Raw genomic sequence first — 19,506 nt, 5'->3', positions numbered from 1 at the left:
CTTTGCAAGTCACATGATTTTTGATGTATGCTAGATGTTTGTGATGTAAATTATAGATTCTCAGAATTGTGTTAACTTCCTCTGAGGAATTTTTTTTTTCTTGTAGGTAGTTAACTTGCTGGACTTGGACACCAAACTCTCTCTCCGCCACAAGCAGCAGTCGCTTGCTTCTTTTAGCTTTCCGACTGCTCTTGCTCACCGAGAATCTTGGTTCCTCTCTCGTGTATGCAGAGTTCAGAAGTCAGCCAAGGATTTGTAGATTCGGAGGATCCTCTTCTGTTGCTTTCTCGTTTCTGCCGGGATCTCTTCTGCTGTTCCTACCCTCCTGCCGCCAGCTCCCCTTCGCACCCTCTGTCATCTGTCTGACTCAGTTTGCATCTAGTTTCACAGGGATGTAGGCATGCCCTAAGGCAAATGAGAAACAAAGCGTAAAGCTGCATATTTAGCCCTGTGTAATTCATTTATTTCAATAATTAACTTCTGTCCTGTTTCTGCCTGATTTTTGTTGTTCTTTAGTGCCTTAAAATAGTTTATAATTGTTATCTAGGGGAGAACTAATCCAGTATAAGCTGCTGCTGCTGCTGCTAAGTCACTTCAGTTGTGTCCGACTCTGTGCAACCCCATAGACTGCAGCCCACCAGGCTCCCCCATCCCTGGGATTCTCCAGGCAAGAACACTGGAGTGGGTTGCCATTTCCTCTCCAGTGCATGAAAGTGAAAAGTGAAAGTGAAGTCGCTCAGTTGCGTCCGACTCTTAGCGACCCCATAGACGGCAGCCAAGCAGGCTCCTCCGTCCATGGGATTGTCCAGGCAAGATTGCTGGAGTGGGGTGCCATCGCCTTCTCCCCAATATAAGCTACTCTGCTGTTACTGGAAGTGGAACCATTTAGTTGCTTTCGTTTTTATCCATTTTAACTGGCAGGTTTAATTCCTGTAAGTTCAGTGTAGATACTGTTTTTGTATTTATTTCTGCTATTTCATGCTTAGCTTCCTCTTTTTGTTTTTTCAAGTTGGTGTGTATGCTGCGTATTTGTTTCTGTTCTTTCTGTGGTTACCTTGGCATTTTATCACATTTTTTATATGTAACTTAAAGACTAAGTGTATGTACATGTTGTCTGCCTCCATGAAACAATAAAAGGACTCTGGAACACTTCAACTCTGATCCTTTTCCCCAACTTAGATGCTGGTCCTCCAGATTTTTGGTTCTCTCTGTGTGTGTATATAATACACACAGAAACTGTACAAAACATCTCACAAAACAGGTGAGCATCTTTCAGATTAGAAAAGAGTATTACCAGTGGGGCTGCTCACCTAAGCACTACAATCTAGGTGGCTTAAAACAAAACACGTGTACCCCCATGGCGGATTCATGTTGATGTATGGCAAAACCAATACAATATTGTAAAGTTAAATAATAATAATAAAATTAAATTAAAAAAGAAAAAAACAATAGAAATTGTCTCACAGTTGTTGAGTTCACCCATCCAAGGTCAAGCTGTTGGTAGGGCTGTGGTCCCGCTCCCAGATTCTGGTTGTTAATGTCAACTGTAGGTGAAGGAAAGTTGCGTGGCTCAAGGTAGCCTGGAGTTAAAACTCCCCTCCAGGTCCCACCATTCTATGCAAAACAAAGTACTCTATCAACAGAAGAAAAAATGGACATTAGGTTGATTACGCCCAGCTCCCAGCCGGTGCAGCCTCTGGCCGATCTCCAATATTCCTTGCCCCAGCTGTTTAAGAGATAACTACTACGAACAGCCTTGGAGAACAGGCCCCCTTAAGACAGTAGATTTCCACATACATGCCTATGTATACTTACTCTTTTCTTGGGTTAGTGCAGCAGCTCACTAATCCGACTGCTCCCCCTTCTCGCCTCATTAAAGGTGATCTATTCCTGTCAAGTGCCGGTCTGGGTCTTTTTGAACCTTGCCTTCTCTAACTCCCTTACCCAACAGTAGGCATTCTTGGCTTGTAGACGTATCTGTCTGTCTCTGCGTCCATCATCACGAGGCCGTCTTCTACCTGTGTGTCCATCTTCACATGGCGTTTTCTTCCGGTAAGGACGTCAGTCATACCGAGTTAGGTAGGGCTCACCCTAGCGACCTCAACTTGGTCACCCCACAAAGACCCTGTTTGCAAAGGAGGTCACATTGACACATGCCCGGGTAAGAACATGTATTGAGGGGGCACAGTGCAGCCCACAGTCGTCAGTTCCCTGGAAGCATCCCCTCACTTAGTTTCAGTTAATCAGAACACAAATAGCCGCATATAGTCAGTGTGCACCGTATTGAACAGCAGAGTCATGGTCTGTATTACTGACATTTTGGGTCTGAATGCCTTTAGTTAACATTGTTTTACAGATTCATCTGATTGTTAGCATGTAGCTTTGGTTTGTTCATTTCCAGTACCTGTATGATAATTTTACACATAATTCATGTATCCCTTACAGACATTTGGTTGGCTGTTGGAAATAATTCCCACATTTCTAGGAATATATACTGAGGTGGAGACTTGCTGACACTCAGCTCTAGTGGATTATGGCAAGGTTTTTCACGAAAGTGGTTCCATTGTGTTTCCATTCCAGCAGTGAATGTGAGCTCCTGTTGGTCTACATTTTCACTAATCACTGAATTATTGGTCTTTTTAATTTTACCTAGTGATAGGCATTTTTTTGTGGTTTGAATTTACATTTTTCTGATGATTGTTTATTTGACCTTTTGACATCTTTTGCCAGTGCCTTTGTAGATTTCTTGACAGTTTTGACTATCTTTTTACTGATTTTTCTGGGTTGACAGTCTTTCTAGGTATAAGATCTGTGTATTGCAAATATTTTCTCTTATGTCTTGTCTTTTTACACTCTCACTTTTGATGGATTAAAGTAATTTTAATGCATTCCGAAGTGCCATTCTTTTTCATAGTGTTCCTTGGATCCTGTTGAATGTCTTTCCCTGCACTAAGGCGCTGCGCATATTCCCATGTCCGTTGTTGTTTTGTTGTTTCACCTTTGCTCTTATGCAGTAAATACACAGTAAATCTGAAATGTATTTTTTGTATATTCCATAAGGTAGGGGTAAATTTATTTTTTTTCCATATGGCCTACCAGTTGTCCCTCCATCGTGTATTTAAAACCCCACCTTGCCCCACCATTCTGCAAGGCTGCCTGTGTCATCGATCAGGTTTTCATAGAGCTGTCTGTGCTGCCTCTTTGGTCTGTTCACCAGTTCTTGGACTGGTTTGTTGTAGCTGAGTCACTAACTCGTGTCCGACTCATTGGTACCCAACCCAATGGACTGAGATTTCCCAGGCAAGAATGCTGGAGCGGGTTGCCATTTCCTTCTTAACGGGATCTTCCCGACCCAGGGATCGAACCCGCATCCCCTGCATTGGCAGTTGGATTCTTTACTGCTCAGTCACCAGGGAAGCCCTCTTGCACTGGTACCACATTCTTAATTACTAAAACTTTGTAATAAGTTTTCATAAAAACAAATCTTGTCACCTTTTTCTTCTTTGCTTGCTAAGAGCATCTTGGCTTTTCTGTACATTTCTTCATCCCTTTGGATTCATCTTAGGGCAATGCACTGAGCTAGAATCTAGCTTTAACACAGTGTAGAGTAGCTTGTAGTGTTTTAAACTCCTAACGATGTAACACTAGTGCCCCAGCTTATGGGAAGAGGTGGCTGCATATTAGAGGAATTATTGTGCTTGTGAACTCAGTAGACTGCGGGAGACCGTGGACTGGACAGGATTAGATAAATCTGGTGTGAGAAGCTAGTGGAGGCCAAGAAGCTGACACCTAATTACCGTCTTGAGTTTTTAGCATCATTCTCAGGAAATAGAGAAAAAGACCAGTGAACCCAAGAATGTCTGTCTTGTTCACTGTTGTATTTTGTGCCTGATACACTGTGGGCATTCAATAAGTTTGTTCAGTGAGTACATATGTATGTATAATAAATGCTTCTCAGAGGATATTCAATAGCCTTGAATTTGACTCTCTGTCTTAGATACTAGAAAAGTTAAAACTAAAATTTTAATAGCTTTTGAGGTTTTGCCATTTCGTGATTTTGCCTTTCTCTTTCCACTGGTAAGTTTTACATGTATTAACTCAGATCTTTTCGGAAATAGATACTCTTTTTTTCCCCTGTTACGTCTGGCGATTCCCTGTCAGTCATTCTAGACGTTTGTTGTCTTTCTCTGTCCCTAAATGGAAGAAACTAAGAAGTTTCTTATCATATTTAGCTCAGGTATATTATAATTCAGTTTAAGATCGTATCCAGATCATATCTCATTTTTCAAAATAGTCAAGTTTTATGATGAAGAAACTGCCAAGTTATCTTCAGTTTCTCCAAGTTGTATTTACTTTTCTTCCTGAAAATACAGATGTAGTTGATGAGACTTACATTAAGTACATTTTTATCAGTTTTTTTGCCCTAAATGTTATAATTCTCTTTTTTAATGCAGATGTGGAATTAGAAGAAGCTATTAGAAGAAGTCTTGAGGAAATGTAACTAAAGGTATTACCACACAACATCAAGTGGCCTTGAAGAGACTCAGGATGATGAATTCTTGAGTTTGTTTCCTAAAGGAGACCACAAATCTACTAGTACAAATGTATTTGAAAACACACAGTTTTTGCTTTTGTATGTTCAAACTCTGATATTGCTTTGTGTTTTTGTGCCATTTGCAAAAATGTATAGAGGAACAGAATATATGTTAATGCAAATACAAATCATATATTCTAATACTGGTATCATGTTTCCCAGGTAACCTTGAATTCATATAGTTAGGTTAAAAGGATTTTAAAAAAAGAAATAAAGAAGCCCTTGACTATTGTTTAAATGTTTCCCAAATACAATTGGTTCTTTAATTTTATTTGTACTGTACAGATGATTCTAGTTTATTTTTTTAAGAGTGAAAATGAATATAAATAAAGCTATCATAGCTCATTTTTTCTGTAAATTTTACTTCTTATGTGGCACCAATATATATAATCTTTGAGGTCTTTTTATGATTATTGGAAGAGAGTAATAGCAACATTGTGAAAACAGATGAAAAATTTTATCACCAGTGTTCTTTGTGGTTTTCACTCGGATGTATAGTCCTGCTTTAATTAGAGCTGTACATTGCTGGAATGAAAAAGAAAACTAACCTAATTTCTTTGAAAGTAGTAAAAAGAAACTTTTTCCATTCTTTTTACCTACTTTGACTTTCATATGACTTGTATTATTTACTGTTTAAAGGGAATGATGTAAAAGTATTTGCATAGAATTAGGCATACTTTTAATATTAGTCCTTTTATATATATATATTTGTGTAAACATAGTATTCTTTAGAAAATAACGTTGAAATTCTACTCAGGCGTAATCTTCCTTAACCCTTTAAGATTTTTATTTCATATGGAAGTATCTTCATGTTAGTTATTCATTAAAATATCAATGTCCTACAGTTGGTATTACATATTTAATTTTTAAATGTTGAAGCCCCATGATGAATAATAAAAATATTATATAACTAGAAGACTAAGAAGGGGCTTGTCATATAGTCTTTGTGAATATACTTCATGTTATTTGACCAGAAATGTCATCCCTAAAAATTTTTAGTAATTATTTACCAAACTTAAAATTTTCTATAGATACAAATTTTTCTTTAAGACAAAAAAAATCATAGCTAGAACTTTGGTCTTTCTCTGCAACTAGATAATTTAGTGTTAAATAGTATGACTTGTTTTATTATTATTATATAGTCTTTCAGTCCACATTGGAAACCCCAGTTTGTGTTCTTTCTTTCTTAAGCTGTCAGTTCTGTCCTCCCTGCTTGCTTTTTAAGTAGACGTCATAGCTTGAGAATGTCGTAATCATTTTTCCAAAGTGAGCACACTGTACTGTTAATTTGTTAGAGTAGTTTAAGGTTTTGGGAGGTGGTTACAGAGCTGTACCCTAAAGACGTCTGGGGAACCTGCTCAGCAGTGGGAGCTGAACGGGTGTCCAGGAGACGGCTGTGCTGGAGGCGCCCGCCACGCGGGGGCGCTGTGTTGCTGTGACACACGGATGTGTATGGTCCAGAGTGACACAGTGGGGAAGGGGTAGTCATCATGATCCTTAAAATAAGGTCCTTGGGTTGCTTAATGTTTTAATAATTGTTACTGATTGTATTTCTACTTACTACAAAATTAAAAATCATTTTTCAGTTCAGTTCAGTCGCTCAGTCGTGTCCAACTCTTTGAAACCCCATGAATCGCAGCATGCGAGGCCTCCCTGTCCATCGCCAACTCCCGGAGTTCACTGAAACTCAGGTCCATCGAATCGGTGATGCCATCCAGCCATCTCATCCTCTGTTGCCCCCTTTTCCTCCTGCCCCCAAATCCCTCCCAGTGAGTCAACTCTTCGCATGAGATGGCCAAAATATTGGAGTTTCAGCTTTAGCAGCATTCCTTCCAAGGAACACCCAGGGCTGATCTCCTTTAGAATGGACTGGTTGGATCTCCTTACAGTCCAAGGGACTCTCAGGAGTCTTCTCCAACACCATAGTTTAAAAGCATCAGTTCTTCCGCGCTCAGCTTTCTTCACAGTCCAACTCTCACATCCATACATGACTACTGGAAAAACCACAGCCTTGACTAGATGGACCTTTGTTGGCAAAGTAATGTCTCTGCTTTTTAATATGCTATCTAGGTTGGTCATAACTTTTCTTCTAAGGAGTAAGCGTCTTTTAATTTCATGGCTGCAGTCACCATCTGCAGTGATTTTCGAGCCCCCAAAATAAAAGTCTGACACTGTTTCCACTGTTTCCTCATCTATTTCCCATGAAATGATGGGACCAGATGCCGTGATCTGAATGTTTTCTGAATGTTTCTGAATATTTTCTGAATGTTGAGCTTTTAAGCCAACTTTTCCACTCTCCTCTTTCACTTTCATCAAGAGGCTTTTTAGTTCCTCTTCACTTTCTGCCATAAGGGCGGTGTCATCTGCATATTTGAGGTTAGTGATATTTCTCCCGGCAATCTTGATTCCAGCTTGTGCTTCTTCTAGCCCAGCGTTTCTCATGATGTACTCTGCATATAAGTTAAATAAGCAGGGTGATAATATACAGCCTTGATGTACCCCTTTTCCTATTTGGAACCAGTCTGTTGTCCCATGTCCAGTTCTAACTGATACAGGTTTTTCAAGAAGCAGGTCAGGTGGTCTGGTATTCCCATCTCTTTCAGAATTTTCCACAGTTTATTGTGATCCACACAGTCAAAGGGTTTGGCATAGTCAATAAAGCAGAAATAGATGTTTTTCTGGAACTCTCTTGCTTTTTCGATGATCCAGCAGATGTTGGCAATTTGATCTCTGGTTCCTCTTATAATTATGAAACCAGCTTGCTTCATAATTTGAACGTAATTTAGACACATGGAGGAGAGTGGATGTTACATAAAGTAACGGGGAATATTATCAAGAGTAAATGTTTCTGACAATGATGCTTGCTTGTTTGCTTTTATTTGTCTTTCATTTTACTGATAGGTTTTTTTTTTCTTTTAAAAAGTTTTTATTGTGATGGCTTTTTATACCTGAATAACTGCTTTTGTCAAAGAAATGATGAATGACCGTGTTTATTTTAAAAAGGATATATAGGTAATGTACTGACGGCGTCTGGTTTGTGGTATCATTGACTGTCTTAAATAAAAATTCCTCCCTTAAAGAGTTTGTTTTTGGATGCTTGGTATCCTACCAGCCCAATCCTTTCTTCCGACTCCTGACCATTTGGCCACTCAGACCTCTCCCAAGAACAAGGTGCAAGGACTCTCCTGGACTTACTTGGGCAGGGTAACCAGAAACCCAGTAGCATAGCCTTCAACTGAAAGAGCTTTCTTTTTTTCCATCAATTTTTTTTCTTTTAAATTTCTTTTAAACCATTTATTCTTTCACTCACAAAGTATTTATTGAGTACTTAACATTTGTCAGCGACTATTCTAAGCACTTGAAATACATCAGTGAGCAAAAGGAAGCCCTCACCTCCGCAGTGGGGCACACTTGGGGGGGGTTGCTGAGATGAGGAAGGAAAACAGCCGCCCGAAAGAGCTGAGGAGCGGTGGGGGTGAGGCGGGGGCGGGGCTTGCTCTTCGTACTAGAGTGGTCGGGGTCCTTAGAGAACTTGAGCAAAGGCCTGAAGGTAGGGAGTGAGCTTATCCAGACATGCACAGCAAGGCTAGTGCAGGCAGCAGGCGACGAGAGTCCTCTGAGGCCTCTTCTGAAGGCCTTGGCTTTTACTCATTTCACAAGTGAGCCGCTGAAGGTTTCTGAGGAGTCATTTGCTGTGCCTTATTCTGGATCACTGCAGCTGCTGAGCTGAGCACAGACAGTGGTGCAAACAGCACCAGACCAGATGGGAGGGCAAGGCTGGGATGCTGGCCCAGTGGGGAGTGAAGACGGGCCTGGGTATTCTCTGGAGTTGGAGTCCACTGAGTCTGAGGTGTGAGAGAGTCTAGCACATTCACAAAACGTCTAGGATTCCACGTTTGTCATGATACAATAAAACGTCTAATGAGGCCAGATGACCCCCTACAGCAGTTGTGAATTAGTATTTAAGAGTTCAGAGGAACTGGGATCTAGCCTTAGGGGCCTCATCTCTGTTCAAGTACCTCGACTTTGATCTCAGATTAAAGGTTGGGCTCCAGCCTTGAACTGTTATTATCCCCTTCCCGGTGCCCTGTGCATCCCCTCCGTGTACTGCTGGGCAGAACGCCTAGTGTGCTCTGGCCCCGCCACCCCTCTACTACTCCCTGACCTGCACGGTGGCCGAGCGGCCTCCATGGTCTTCTCATAACAGGAGGTTTATACAAATGGGGTTAGAAACGGCCTTAAATAACAATCATTTCACTCGAATTCCAACCAATAACTTAAACAGAGAAGTCATTACAAATGCTTTCATGCGAGTGGGTGTGAAAACGATGAGGTTCACCTTGACCCCTACACGCAGCTGGACAGGGCGGCTTTTTGTCTTCTGCTCTGTTGGCGTCCAGACTCCAGTTCTCACCTCGGGAAGGTGCCCGGGAACCACGGCTACGCAAAGGACCCCTTCCTCGCGGCGGATGGCCCCGGAGCGGGGAGAGGGCGGGGCTGGTGCGAGCCCGCCCCGGGGCGTGATCGGGGGCGGGGCGCCGCGGGCCAGCCTGGGTGAGGGCGTGGCTCACGCGAGCCCCGCCCCGGCTATGCTTGGGGGCGGGGCCTCCGTGGGGCGGGGCGAGGGCGTGGTTGGCGCGGGCCTCGCCCCGGGGCGTGCTCGGGGCGGGGCCGGGCCTGGCGCCACGCGGAGCCGCCCCGCCGCGCCGCCCCCGAGGCAGCTCGCGCGGTCGGAGTCCGGCCGCCAAGCCCTCGCGCCCTTATCTGGGTGCCCTGGCCCCCGACTTCGGGTTTGCGGGCAGCGCATCCGAGTAGACGGTTGGCGCGTGGGGACGGCGGTGACCTCGGGCCGCCCGCCCGGCGCAGATGGCTCAGGCGAGGATCAGCGCCAAGGCCAACGAGGGCCGCTTCTGTCGCTCCTCGTCCATGGCCGATCGCTCCAGCCGCCTGCTCGAGAGCCTGGACCAGCTGGAGCTCAGGTGCGCGGGGCGGGGGCCGCGCGGGGACGGAGCTGCGGGCGAGGACCGGGGGGCGAGGGCGGAGCGGAGGGCAGCGCGGCGCTGGGTCGGCGCGGCGGCCCCCCACCCTTCGGCGGCCCCGAGCGCCGGGACCGCGCGACCCCGAACAGAGGAGGTAGGGGGGACGTGACTCGAGACGACGGCCGTGCCGCCGCGGAGCTTCCAGAACCTTCCGCGGGGGGCCAGGTGTTTCCGGCCCACTCCCCGCCGCGAGCGGTTTTAGGACCGGGGCCGGTTAGTGGTTTCTGTGCTGAGCGACCGAGCCCTTTGCAAAACGGAAAAATCCGTCTGGCCTCAGGCCCGAGAGCAGCGGACAGGTGTCTCCCCAAGCCGCGCTCGGCCTCACCGGGGCGCCGTCCCACCTTCCCGGCCGCCAGGGCCCGAGCCGCAGCGCTCCCTCCCGGTCGGGGTGTCCCTGCGGTCGGCGTGTCCCCTCCCGGTCGGGGTGTCCACGGCGGTCAGCGCGCAGAGGGAAGCCCTGGCGGCGAGGGTCGGGCTGAGGTCAGCGAGGATGTGACTTTGGAGCAGGGCCCGGGGTCAGGCGCGCAGAGGTTACCACCGGTCAGGAGGAGCTGCTGTCTCCCTTAAAGCTTTTAGTGCTTTTCTGAATTTGAGAAGATTTAGGAATCTGAGTTCCTGAAAACCGGAGAGCCTGTTTTGCCAGTTTTCCCAGAGCACAGAGTGCCTCACCCCGGCTCTTTCCCTGAATTCTTTCCAGGCTGTGCTGCTGTCAGTTTCTATAGAAACCGGTGTGGGGACCCTGCTTAGTGACAAATGTAGTCACCGGCTTGTATAGGATTCCTAAATAATGTGTAAGAAATTTGGGAAATAATCTTTTCTCTAACAGTGAATGAAGACTTCTGTGTACTTCCCATAACTTCTTATTGTCATTGAAGGTCCGGTAAATTGTGTGCAGGTGTAATTACAGGCAGATCTTACCAAGGCGTCCAAAACTCCCTAAAACCACAGGTAATTTTTCCCATAGTTACCAGACTCTGAGTGAGCAAAGGAATACATGTAAGACACAATTTTAAGAAGGGCTGCATATGTGTCTTTATCTCAAAACAGGACAAGGGGTCTGTTTGCCAGTAAAGTACATTAATAACCAAATGAGGCACTTATTATCATTTATTAATATTTATGTTGACTTTCATCATTTATTGTATAGTTCTTTTTATTATTACAGAAAGAAACAATGTCTTCTCAGAAAATGAGACGCTCACCACCACGATTTCACGGAGAGTGACAATGGTCCTTCTCCAGCTGAAGCAGGTGGAACAGGCAGAGCAGTTCCTGTGGACGATTTTATGTAGCAGCGTTAACAAGTGACTGAGCGTCTCTGGTCTCAAGAACTTTGAGGGCATGTTCTCAGCCATTTCAGGGGGGCTCTTCCCTAGTTGGAAAGAAAGGATGTTTTCTTCTCAGCTCGGGCAGGACACAGTTCCTTTCTTGAAGCTGAGTTATTGTTCTAAGACTTGAATTGATGCCTCACATAGGGCAGGTGCTCATCTTTAAAAGGAAGTTTCTTGTTTGAAATATTACGTTCTAGGGCTTCCTTAATGTGAAATGAATTCTGATTACCGTGTACAAGTGGTTAATCACTTGCTGAATTAACCCTTGAGCTGAGACTGATAAATGTGTGTTCAGTTGTTCATTTTAAGGACTTTTCTAGTTTTAGACTGATGAGCTTTGTTTCTTTCTTTTAAAAAAAAGTGATGCTGACAAAATTAAGTCTTTTGGAAGGTTAAGTAAAAAATAGAGAAGTTTATGAAGGCAGATGGGTCATGGAAGAGAGCACTGAGCTGTTAGAAACTAGAATCAGGCCCAGAAGATCAAGTTTAAAAAGAAAACAAGACATTCATGTGTTAACTGTCATTTACTTTCATGTTACGAGTGGCTAATAAAGCAGTGTTGCAGGCACACTGAAAATCACAGACTGTACCAGGAGGTCTGTGTTTACTGTCCCTCTGTTGTGCTAGTCTCAGCAAAAACTTTCTCCGCATGAAATCGAAAATAGAATTATGCTCAGTGCTTCATGACCTGCCATGTGAACTGGTGTCCATGGTGTTTAAAGTTTTTCAAATGTTTGACCGCATCTCACAAATCGCTGAAGAAACTCCAGTTGTTTCTAATGCGTTAGCACGAAACTAGATCTCCTTTTTTGCTTCCTCCTAAAAAGGTGATGTCTCTCTCTACGGGTTTTCGTGACCGTGCAAATGGCCTCTGACTTTTCCATTTGTCAGTGGCTCTGAGCACTTTGCTCACGATTGTTACTAGTTTAGCAGTGATCATATAATTCATAAATGATACCCTCCAACAGGTATCTTAGCTAACCAGCATGACTACAGGTCCTGTGTCTTTGTGGAAATTATGTCACCCTCATTGTCCAGGCGGGAAATTGAGGCTTGAGAAGTTAAAAGAGCTCAGGAGTGGCTGCAGAGCTTAATGCTTTACGCCTGAGTTTTCTGAGTTACTATGTCATATTTCAAAGTGTAGGAATAGTATATGATTTTACTGAAAGAAGTGAAAATTCCACTTAGATCCGGGTTTAGATCAGGGGCTGTTGAATGCCATCTCTGCAGGGTGTGAGTGGCCCTGAAGCTCCGGCTGGTGGTGAAGATGCTTGGCCACGAGGTGTGGAGAGCAGCCCAGGGGACGGATGGGACGGGGAGCTGGCTGCTCACAAGTGTCCGCAGAGCAGCCTCCTGGGCACCGGGCCACCAAGGAACAAGGGAGGGAGCAGGGACCTGGGTCCTTTAGCTGAGTTTCCTGCTGGGCTGACCCGACCCCCGGAGCCAGAAGACAGCACCTCAGTTAATACTGTCAGAGCCTGTAATTTAAAAGGTCACTTCTCATAGACGGTATCATATGAACCTTCCAAAACCCTCCAAGGCAGGAGGACATCCATTGCCTCCTTTAGCAGCAGTAAAGGTCCAGAGGGACTGAGCGGCCGCCTGAGGCCGTCCTGCTCAGGACTAGCTCCTGACCCTGAAGCCTCGGCCCATTTTAACGCCAGTGTCTCAGCAGTGAGTGTTCCTTACTGTCTGGGTGATGATTAGGAGGCTTGTTACTTACAATCCTGAGTTCATAGTGCTGAGTGCATAAGAACACCCGGAAGCTGGTGTTCACGGCCCCAGTTCTGGGCACGTGCTGCATGGGGTGGCCCCTCGGTGACTGCAGGGATTGGCCCAGGGCCCCTGGGTACCAGAAACCAGGGATGCTCCGATTTTTCCTAGAAAATGGTGTAGGAGTCAGCCCTACATATTCATGGTTCTGTATCTCAGTTAACTCATAACTTAGTCCATGCTGTCAGCTGGTGAGTTAACCACGTTGACTTCATTCAGTCACACCTACTGTCTCATGATCCCTGTGTCACAAATGAGGAAACTGAGGCAGAGAGAATGTCAGCAACTGCTCGAGATCACTCAGCTAGGATGCAGCAGCAGAGCTGGTATGAGCAGCGGGCCCGCACCCGGCCTGGGGCGCCTGCTGGGTCTGTCTCCCGGCACCTCGTCCCCCAGTCCCCGGGCTGCCAAGACCAGCCGAGGAGGCACACACTCCAGATTTTGACCTCACGGAACATTCTGAACAGTTCCTCCGTAGTTAAAGCGTAGTTGTGATCTCATGCAGAGAGTTTTCCAGGAGCACAGCCCAGGCCAGACTTGCTGTGAGGATCAGCTCTTTCCCAATTTGGACACAGCTCTTGCAGGATCCGCTCGTAAAATCAGAGCTGCCCCCTCTGCCAAGGAGCATTGTCAAGTGAAGTGTAAGAAGGTGAAGGATAAAGTGAGATGGGCTAAGGCTCTTGCGGGCAAAGTTCCAGGAGAAATCACGGAAGGGCGGGTGGGAAATATTTGAATATTTAGTAACTAACTTCTAAAACTAACACACGGGACAGAGACAAAAAGATGTATCTATAAGTTGAATTTAGGGCTTACCAGGTGTTGCTAGTGGTAAAAAAAAAAAAAAAAATAAAAACCATCTGCCAATGCAGGGGAGGTAAGAGACACAGGTTCAGTCCCTGGGTTGGGAAGACCCCCTGGAGGAGGGCACAGTAACCCACTCGTGTTCTTGCCTGAAGCATCCCATGGACAGAGGAGCCTGGCGGGCCACAGTCCATAGGATCACAGAGTTGGACACGACTGAAGCGACTGAACACAGCACATGTGAGCTGAATTAAGACCAGCAGCTGATAAACAGTAACAAGATGACTTAAGCAAACTAAGTAGAGGTTTAGCTTTTGAAAATATTCGTTTGGTCGCACTGGGTCTTCACGGCAGCACGCAGCATCTTCAGTTGCAGTGTGTGGGGTCAGGTTCCCTGGGCAGCAGTCAAGCCTGGACCCCCTGCACTGGGAGCTTGGAGTCTTAGCCACTGAACCACCAGGGAAGTCCCAGGTCCAGCTTTTTAAAATAAAAAACTAATTAATAAGCCTGTGATGTAGTCCATACACTAGACAGATGTAGTTTTGAATGCCTCAAGGGAGAGGAAGGAGGAAGTTGCTAAGGAAACAGTTCTGCCAAAAGGACTGGCTTTTGAAAAAGGACCACCTAGTGGACCTGGGCCAGGGATAAAGAATGTTCAGGAGGTGAGGGGTAGCAGATGAGAGGGCCACGCTGCCAGAAAGCAGATCCTCAGATCCTGGGGATCTACGTGCTGAAGAATGGGATTGTATCTTTGCTGTGAATGAAGTTTACATAAAATCATATATTAAAAAGTCTACAAAAAATAAAATCTGTTTTTCACAGGGAAAATGCCTGGCAATTTCTAACCTTGGGAGAAAAGTCCCATCCAATTTCCTCTATATTTGGTTTCATTTAATGACAAAACATCTTTATATGACAGATTAAATATTTTTTTGGAGTGTCTCCTTTCAAGCCATTTTCTTGTTACAATTCCATGAACATACTATTATAAATTATTGTTATTATACTTCTTTCGAGTAACAATTCTCTTTATCATCTTATATTTGAATACAAACTCAGGAGTGCTGGAAAGTTCAGCGCTTCTTCCATCGTGGCCTCCTTTACCAGTGACTCGTGCGCCATCTCAATCCTAGAGTCACTTTCGTAGCGCGTTTCTTGTTCGTGCTCACCCCACCGCCTTCGTGTGGCCCAGGCCGAGTCTGCTGTGTGGAAGGTGTGAGCGCGCTGTGCGTGCCACTGGAAGGCTGCCCGATGCGTGGCCACTGTCCTGTAGATTTCCCCCGGTTCTGACTGCTTTCCAGCCACATTTGTCTCACAAGGTTCTTACAAGCTCTGTGCTTCTACTTGCTCTCACAAGCAGAGTCCAACATATATTTAGTATCCCGAGAATCGAAACCTTGTGACTTTACAGTGTGTTGGTGCTATTTTGGGGGTGACAGGTGGGTGCCTGTAGGGGAAGAGGCCTGGGTGTGGCTGGGAGGGGGCGGGGACCCCACAGGGTTCTGTTTTCTCTTGCTCTGATGATTTCACAGCCTCGGTCTTTAGTCACTGGTTGTGTTTGTGTGTCTGTGTAGTAAGTGAATGTGTGTCTAGGTGAGGGGGCGGTGGGTGGAGTTGGGGCAAGTGGTGCTTAGGAATCGATTTCAGAGGCAGACAGTCTGCAAATCATTGAGGAAAAGATGGATTTAGGGTGGATAGTGTTGGGGAAAACAGTTCACTATTTGGAGAAAAAACAAAATCCTTATCTAATCATAAACAGGTAGATTATGAGTGGATGAAGACATGAGTATGAGGAAAGTAAGAGAGTAAGTTAATAGGAGATGTAAGCAAGTATGTTCCGACCTCGGGATGGGAGGACCCTGAAGCAAAAATTCACTGCGTGAGCCAGAAGGTGGAACAAAACCAAGAAAAAGATGGGTCTGATCACTTCAAAGTCAGGCTCTGTGTTCAGTGAAGGACATCCCAGACACAGATTATATGGGGTCGGATGGGAGATAAGCCAAGAGGACAGTAACCCCAGTTTAAAAAAGAAAAAGCAAAATAGGCAAAGGCTGTGAACAGGCTCACAGGAATACAGAGATGTCCAAAATTATTAGCAGTGAAAGAAACACAGATTAAGTGCTGACACCCCGCTTGTCAACTGGGGGACGAGAGTGCTGGCGGGGCTCCTGGGACCCAGGGGCGCCCCGTGCGGCTGCTCTGGAGAGGAGTCCAGAGGGTGACACAGCCTGGGTCTCAGCTGTGCCACCCTGGGGTGGGCCTGCCTTCAGGGGACAGGAGTCACGGGCGGGTGGTGAGGGGAGCTGGGGGCTGGGTGACAAGGGAACCCGGCGGGTCTCAGTGAAATATGCTGCTGAGTGAAGCAGGGACAGTAAACAAGTACAGGTGTTTATCTACAAATAGAAAAGCACTAAACAGAATCCTTGCCCTGTGAGCAGGGAGGCAACTAGGAGCCACGGGGCAAGTGGATGAAGAAGGAAAAAAGTACAGAATAAGAAAGAAAAAGGACTGAAGCGTTCGGGGCGTGCCCCTGATCATCCTGCCAGCTAAGCTGGAGGGAAAGGCAGAAGCGGCGCACTAGGCTTCTGTGCGCTGACCGTGTCCCCGCCCGCAGGGTGGAGGCTCTGCGGGAGGCGGCCACGGCTGTGGAGCAGGAGAAGGAGGTGCTCCTGGAGATGATCCACAGCATCCAGAACAGCCAGGACATGCGGCAGATCAGTGACGGTGAGCCCGCCGGGGGCGCGGGGGGGGGGGGGGGGCGCGCGCAGAGGACAGGAGCGGGGGGGCGCAGAGGACAGGAGGGGGGCGGGGGGGCGGGGGGGCGCAGAGGACAGGAGGGGGGCGGGGGGGGGCGCAGAGGACAGGAGGGGGGGCGCAGAGGACAGGAGCGGGGGGGGGGCGCAGAGGACAGGAGGGGGGCGGGGGGGCGCAGAGGACAGGAGGGGGGCGGGGGGGGCACAGAGGACAGGAGCGGGGGGGCGCAGAGGACAGGAGCGGGGGGGCGCAGAGGACAGGAGGGGGGGCGCAGAGGACAGGAGGGGGGCGGGGGGGCGCAGAGGACAGGAGGGGGGGCGCAGAGGACAGGAGCGGGGGGGGGGCGCAGAGGACAGGGGCGGGGGGGGGGCGCGGTGAGGCGTGACGGGGGTCAGGCACCCCTGCAGCCCTGGCTGGTGAGCCCAGGCCCGGACCCAAACCGTCACACAGCCTTAGTGGGTCAGCGTAGCCCGCTCCCCGCCCCGGCCAACCAGCAGTGAACTTGGAAAGCGTTTCGCAGAGCTGCACAGTGAGAGGATGACCCAGCACCCTCCTCGTGCTGGCTGAGACTCAGACCACAGGCCGAGTTGGTCGGACAGGATGAGGTCAGCGCCTCGTTTCAGGCCAGCCTTTCTCCTAGGGTCTTGGCTCTGTTTCCTCCACCAGAGCTGGGCACGGTGTGCTCACAGACACGGGATGTGCTGCCCAAAACATGCCTCTGCCCTAAGGATTATCGGGGCTGGTCATTTTTGAGAAACCGCAGGCACAGGAGCAGCTATGGAAATAGCTGAGGTCACAGTTTTGTAAGGGAAATGTACATTTACACTTCCTAAAGGAAACCTCCGCTTCTGAGGGGTCTCCGTGAAAACCTCACCTCTGTGGTCCTCTTTCTGAGGCCCTCGAAACTGGCCTCCCTCCCCATCTCCACCTGAGGATGGAGGCCTGGGCCATCTCCAGGAGTCACTCAGTTTCCCTGGGGGTCTCCCATGTATACATGGGGTCTACACGATAATGAGGCTCTGGTTTTGTTTTTGCTTGTTAGTCTGTCTTATTACAGGGTCTCAGCTAAAAGCTCAGACAGGCAGAAGTTACCATTTCCTCCTCTAGTGCACGTAGTCGTGTAGACGCAGGGCATCATTTCCTGCTCTGACCAGCACACCCGCCCCAGCCTCTGCAGACATGACGACCGCGGCAGTCACCCGACGTCCAGGCTGATCCTCTTCACCACTGACGCTGTTCCGTCGCTCAGTCCTGTCTGACTCCTTGTGACCCGATGGACTGCAGCACGCCAGGCCTCCCTGCCCTTCACCATCTCCCTGAGTGTGCTCAGACTCCTGTCTACCGAGTCAGTGATATCATCCAGCCGTCTCATCCTCTGCCGCCCTCCTCTCTCTCCTCTTGCCCTCAGTCTTCCCTGGCATCCTAAGTTAATCTTATTGCTAACAGTATATACCTTTAAGAAATGTATAGGTGCTCGCAGGCTAGATTTAACCACACACAAATGCCTTAGTGTTCTTGACATGGATGTAGGTGTGTCTCATATTGATTGATATTTCAAACTTTTTATGATTAGGAGAACGAGAAGAATTAAATCTGACTGCGAACCGTCTGATGGGACGAACCCTGACTGTGGAGGTTTCAGTAGAAACAATTAGGAGTCCCCAGCAGCAGGAGTCCCTCAAGCACGCCACGCGGATCATCGATGAGGTGGTCAGCAAGTTTCTGGACGACCTGGGAAACGCCCGGAGTCACCTGATGTCACTGTACAGCGCGTGTTCCTCCGAGGTGCCTGCGGGGCCGGTGGACCAAAAGTTCCAGTCCATTGTGATCGGCTGTGCTCTCGAGGATCAGAAGAAAATTAAGAGACGACTAGAGACTCTGCTTAGGAACATTGAAAACTCTGACAAGGCTATCAAGCTGCTGGAGCATTCTAAAGGGGCTGCTTCCAAAACGCTGCAGCAGAACGCTGAAGCCAGATTCAACTAGTGTTCAGACCTAACAGTCCTATAAACAATCATGTAAAAACGATAAAGAACTATCTTAAATGATAATGGTTGTGTATGTCACATATAGCTCATTTGATACTGATAGTTATTTCTGAAGAACAAAATATCTCAGTGTTGCTAGTTTTGTGAATAACAATTAAAATTAGAAATATTTTGATTACCTTTCTAGAAGTTTTTAGATTGAATTCTTGTCTTGTACTAGGATCTAGCACCTCCTGTATATCTATATTTTACTATTCTGTGGATAACAGCATGTGGGGAAACAAGTGCTTGGCTAGGGGCAGAAGCATTATGGTCCTCTCCTGGACTTTGTCTACAGACACATGGGCACACAGGGCTTTGGGCTGACCAGACAGCCTGTTCATAACGCAGCTACTCAGTGACTGACCGCGCCTCTGCTGAGAACGCGGCAGTGAGCTTGGAGGGATGGGAAGGAACCTTCGGTACACCACATCGCCTTCATTCGGCAGGTTTTTAGTCATCTATATCAAATTATTTTGAACTTAAAGACTTACACAGACCCCGCCCCTGATGTTGCCACTCTGAACAACTACTTCATCCCCTCCATCCGTTTCAAAGTGCATCATTTCTTTAAAGTTTTAATCATTAGAGAAATATGATGTTGTCATTTGCCTTTAAAAAGAAAAATGCTGTTTTAAAGTTTGCTTTTAATTCTCGAAAACCTCTATCCTGTGTAGTTAGACAATTTGCCTCCCATTCCACTCACTGAACGTTTACGTGGTTTCCAGTTTGTTGCTTATCAATGCAACAGATTGATGTACACCAAGCTTTTCCCTTCTTTTGTTTCCTATTTTCTTCATATAAATTCTTAGCAACTGGTTTTACTGAGTCAAAGGGTGTATGCATTTTCATGGCTTGATATGTTTCCAAAGTTTTTTTTGTATGAGAGTTATATCAATTTATATGTCTTCAATAATTAAAAAGTAGCTGTTTCACTGAAAACTTTGCAGCATTTGAGCATTTTTCCTAATACTACATATGAAATACTTTTATTTAGATTGCATTTTGTTCACTAACAAGGATAACCAGTGTACTGATTATTCTATCTGTATAAATAGCACAACTACAGACTATCTGATAGTGCTTACTACCTTCCCCAAATACTTCAAAATGAATACATCACGTTCAGTTTTCATTAAAAGGTAGGTACTTCTTCAGACTGGGAAGAAAAAAAAAACACTCAAGCT

General features: G+C 46.6%; 2 protein-coding genes and 1 long non-coding RNA gene across 7 annotated transcripts in view; all 3 read left to right on the top strand.

The window, feature by feature from the left end:
• ZNF451 (zinc finger protein 451) overlaps positions 1–7,673 on the top strand; it is a 98,527-nt gene extending 90,854 nt beyond the window's left edge. For 4 of the 5 annotated variants that reach the window (XM_027959110.3, XM_027959108.3, XM_027959107.3 and 1 more), the window contains one exon: positions 4,455–7,673. In XM_027959110.3, the coding sequence (XP_027814911.2) occupies positions 4,455–4,501 (47 nt within the window). In that variant the 3' untranslated portion in view covers positions 4,502–7,673. Of the gene's footprint in view, positions 1–106 lie in introns of all 5 variants that reach the window. The other variant, XM_027959109.3, reaches the window with a different exon arrangement.
• A 1,635-nt stretch (positions 7,674–9,308) lies between these two features.
• BAG2 (BAG cochaperone 2) lies at positions 9,309–19,261 on the top strand. Its single transcript, XM_015102638.4, has 3 exons — positions 9,309–9,573; positions 16,153–16,262; positions 17,866–19,261. The coding sequence occupies exons 1-3, from the start codon at positions 9,461–9,463 to the stop codon at positions 18,276–18,278; spliced, it is 636 nt and encodes a 211-aa protein (XP_014958124.1). The 5' UTR covers positions 9,309–9,460; the 3' UTR covers positions 18,279–19,261.
• Positions 9,576–15,276, top strand: LOC121817381 (uncharacterized). The gene is made up of 2 exons (XR_006057255.2): positions 9,576–10,581; positions 10,799–15,276. It is a non-coding gene; the product is annotated as an uncharacterized LOC121817381 (long non-coding RNA).
• Positions 19,262–19,506: the final 245 nt, after the last annotated feature.

The sequence above is a fragment of the Ovis aries genome, chromosome 20, assembly GCF_016772045.2.
Source record: "Ovis aries strain OAR_USU_Benz2616 breed Rambouillet chromosome 20, ARS-UI_Ramb_v3.0, whole genome shotgun sequence".
In the NCBI taxonomy this organism is placed as follows: domain Eukaryota; kingdom Metazoa; phylum Chordata; class Mammalia; order Artiodactyla; family Bovidae; genus Ovis; species Ovis aries.
Note: the sequence above shows the minus strand (reverse complement) of the source record. Positions and strands in the feature narration are given on the sequence as shown.

What these genes read in the sequence shown, in the direction of transcription:
- BAG2 (XM_015102638.4), top strand. Translation starts at nt 9,461, where the DNA reads ATGGCTCAGGCGAGGATCAGCGCCAAGGCCAACGAGGGCCGCTTCTGT. An exon ending in CTGGACCAGCTGGAGCTCAG is followed by an intron (nt 9,574 to 16,152) that starts GTGCGCGGGGCG and finishes CCCCGCCCGCAG; the next exon opens with GGTGGAGGCTCTGCGGGAGG. An exon ending in CATGCGGCAGATCAGTGACG is followed by an intron (nt 16,263 to 17,865) that starts GTGAGCCCGCCG and finishes TTTTATGATTAG; the next exon opens with GAGAACGAGAAGAATTAAAT.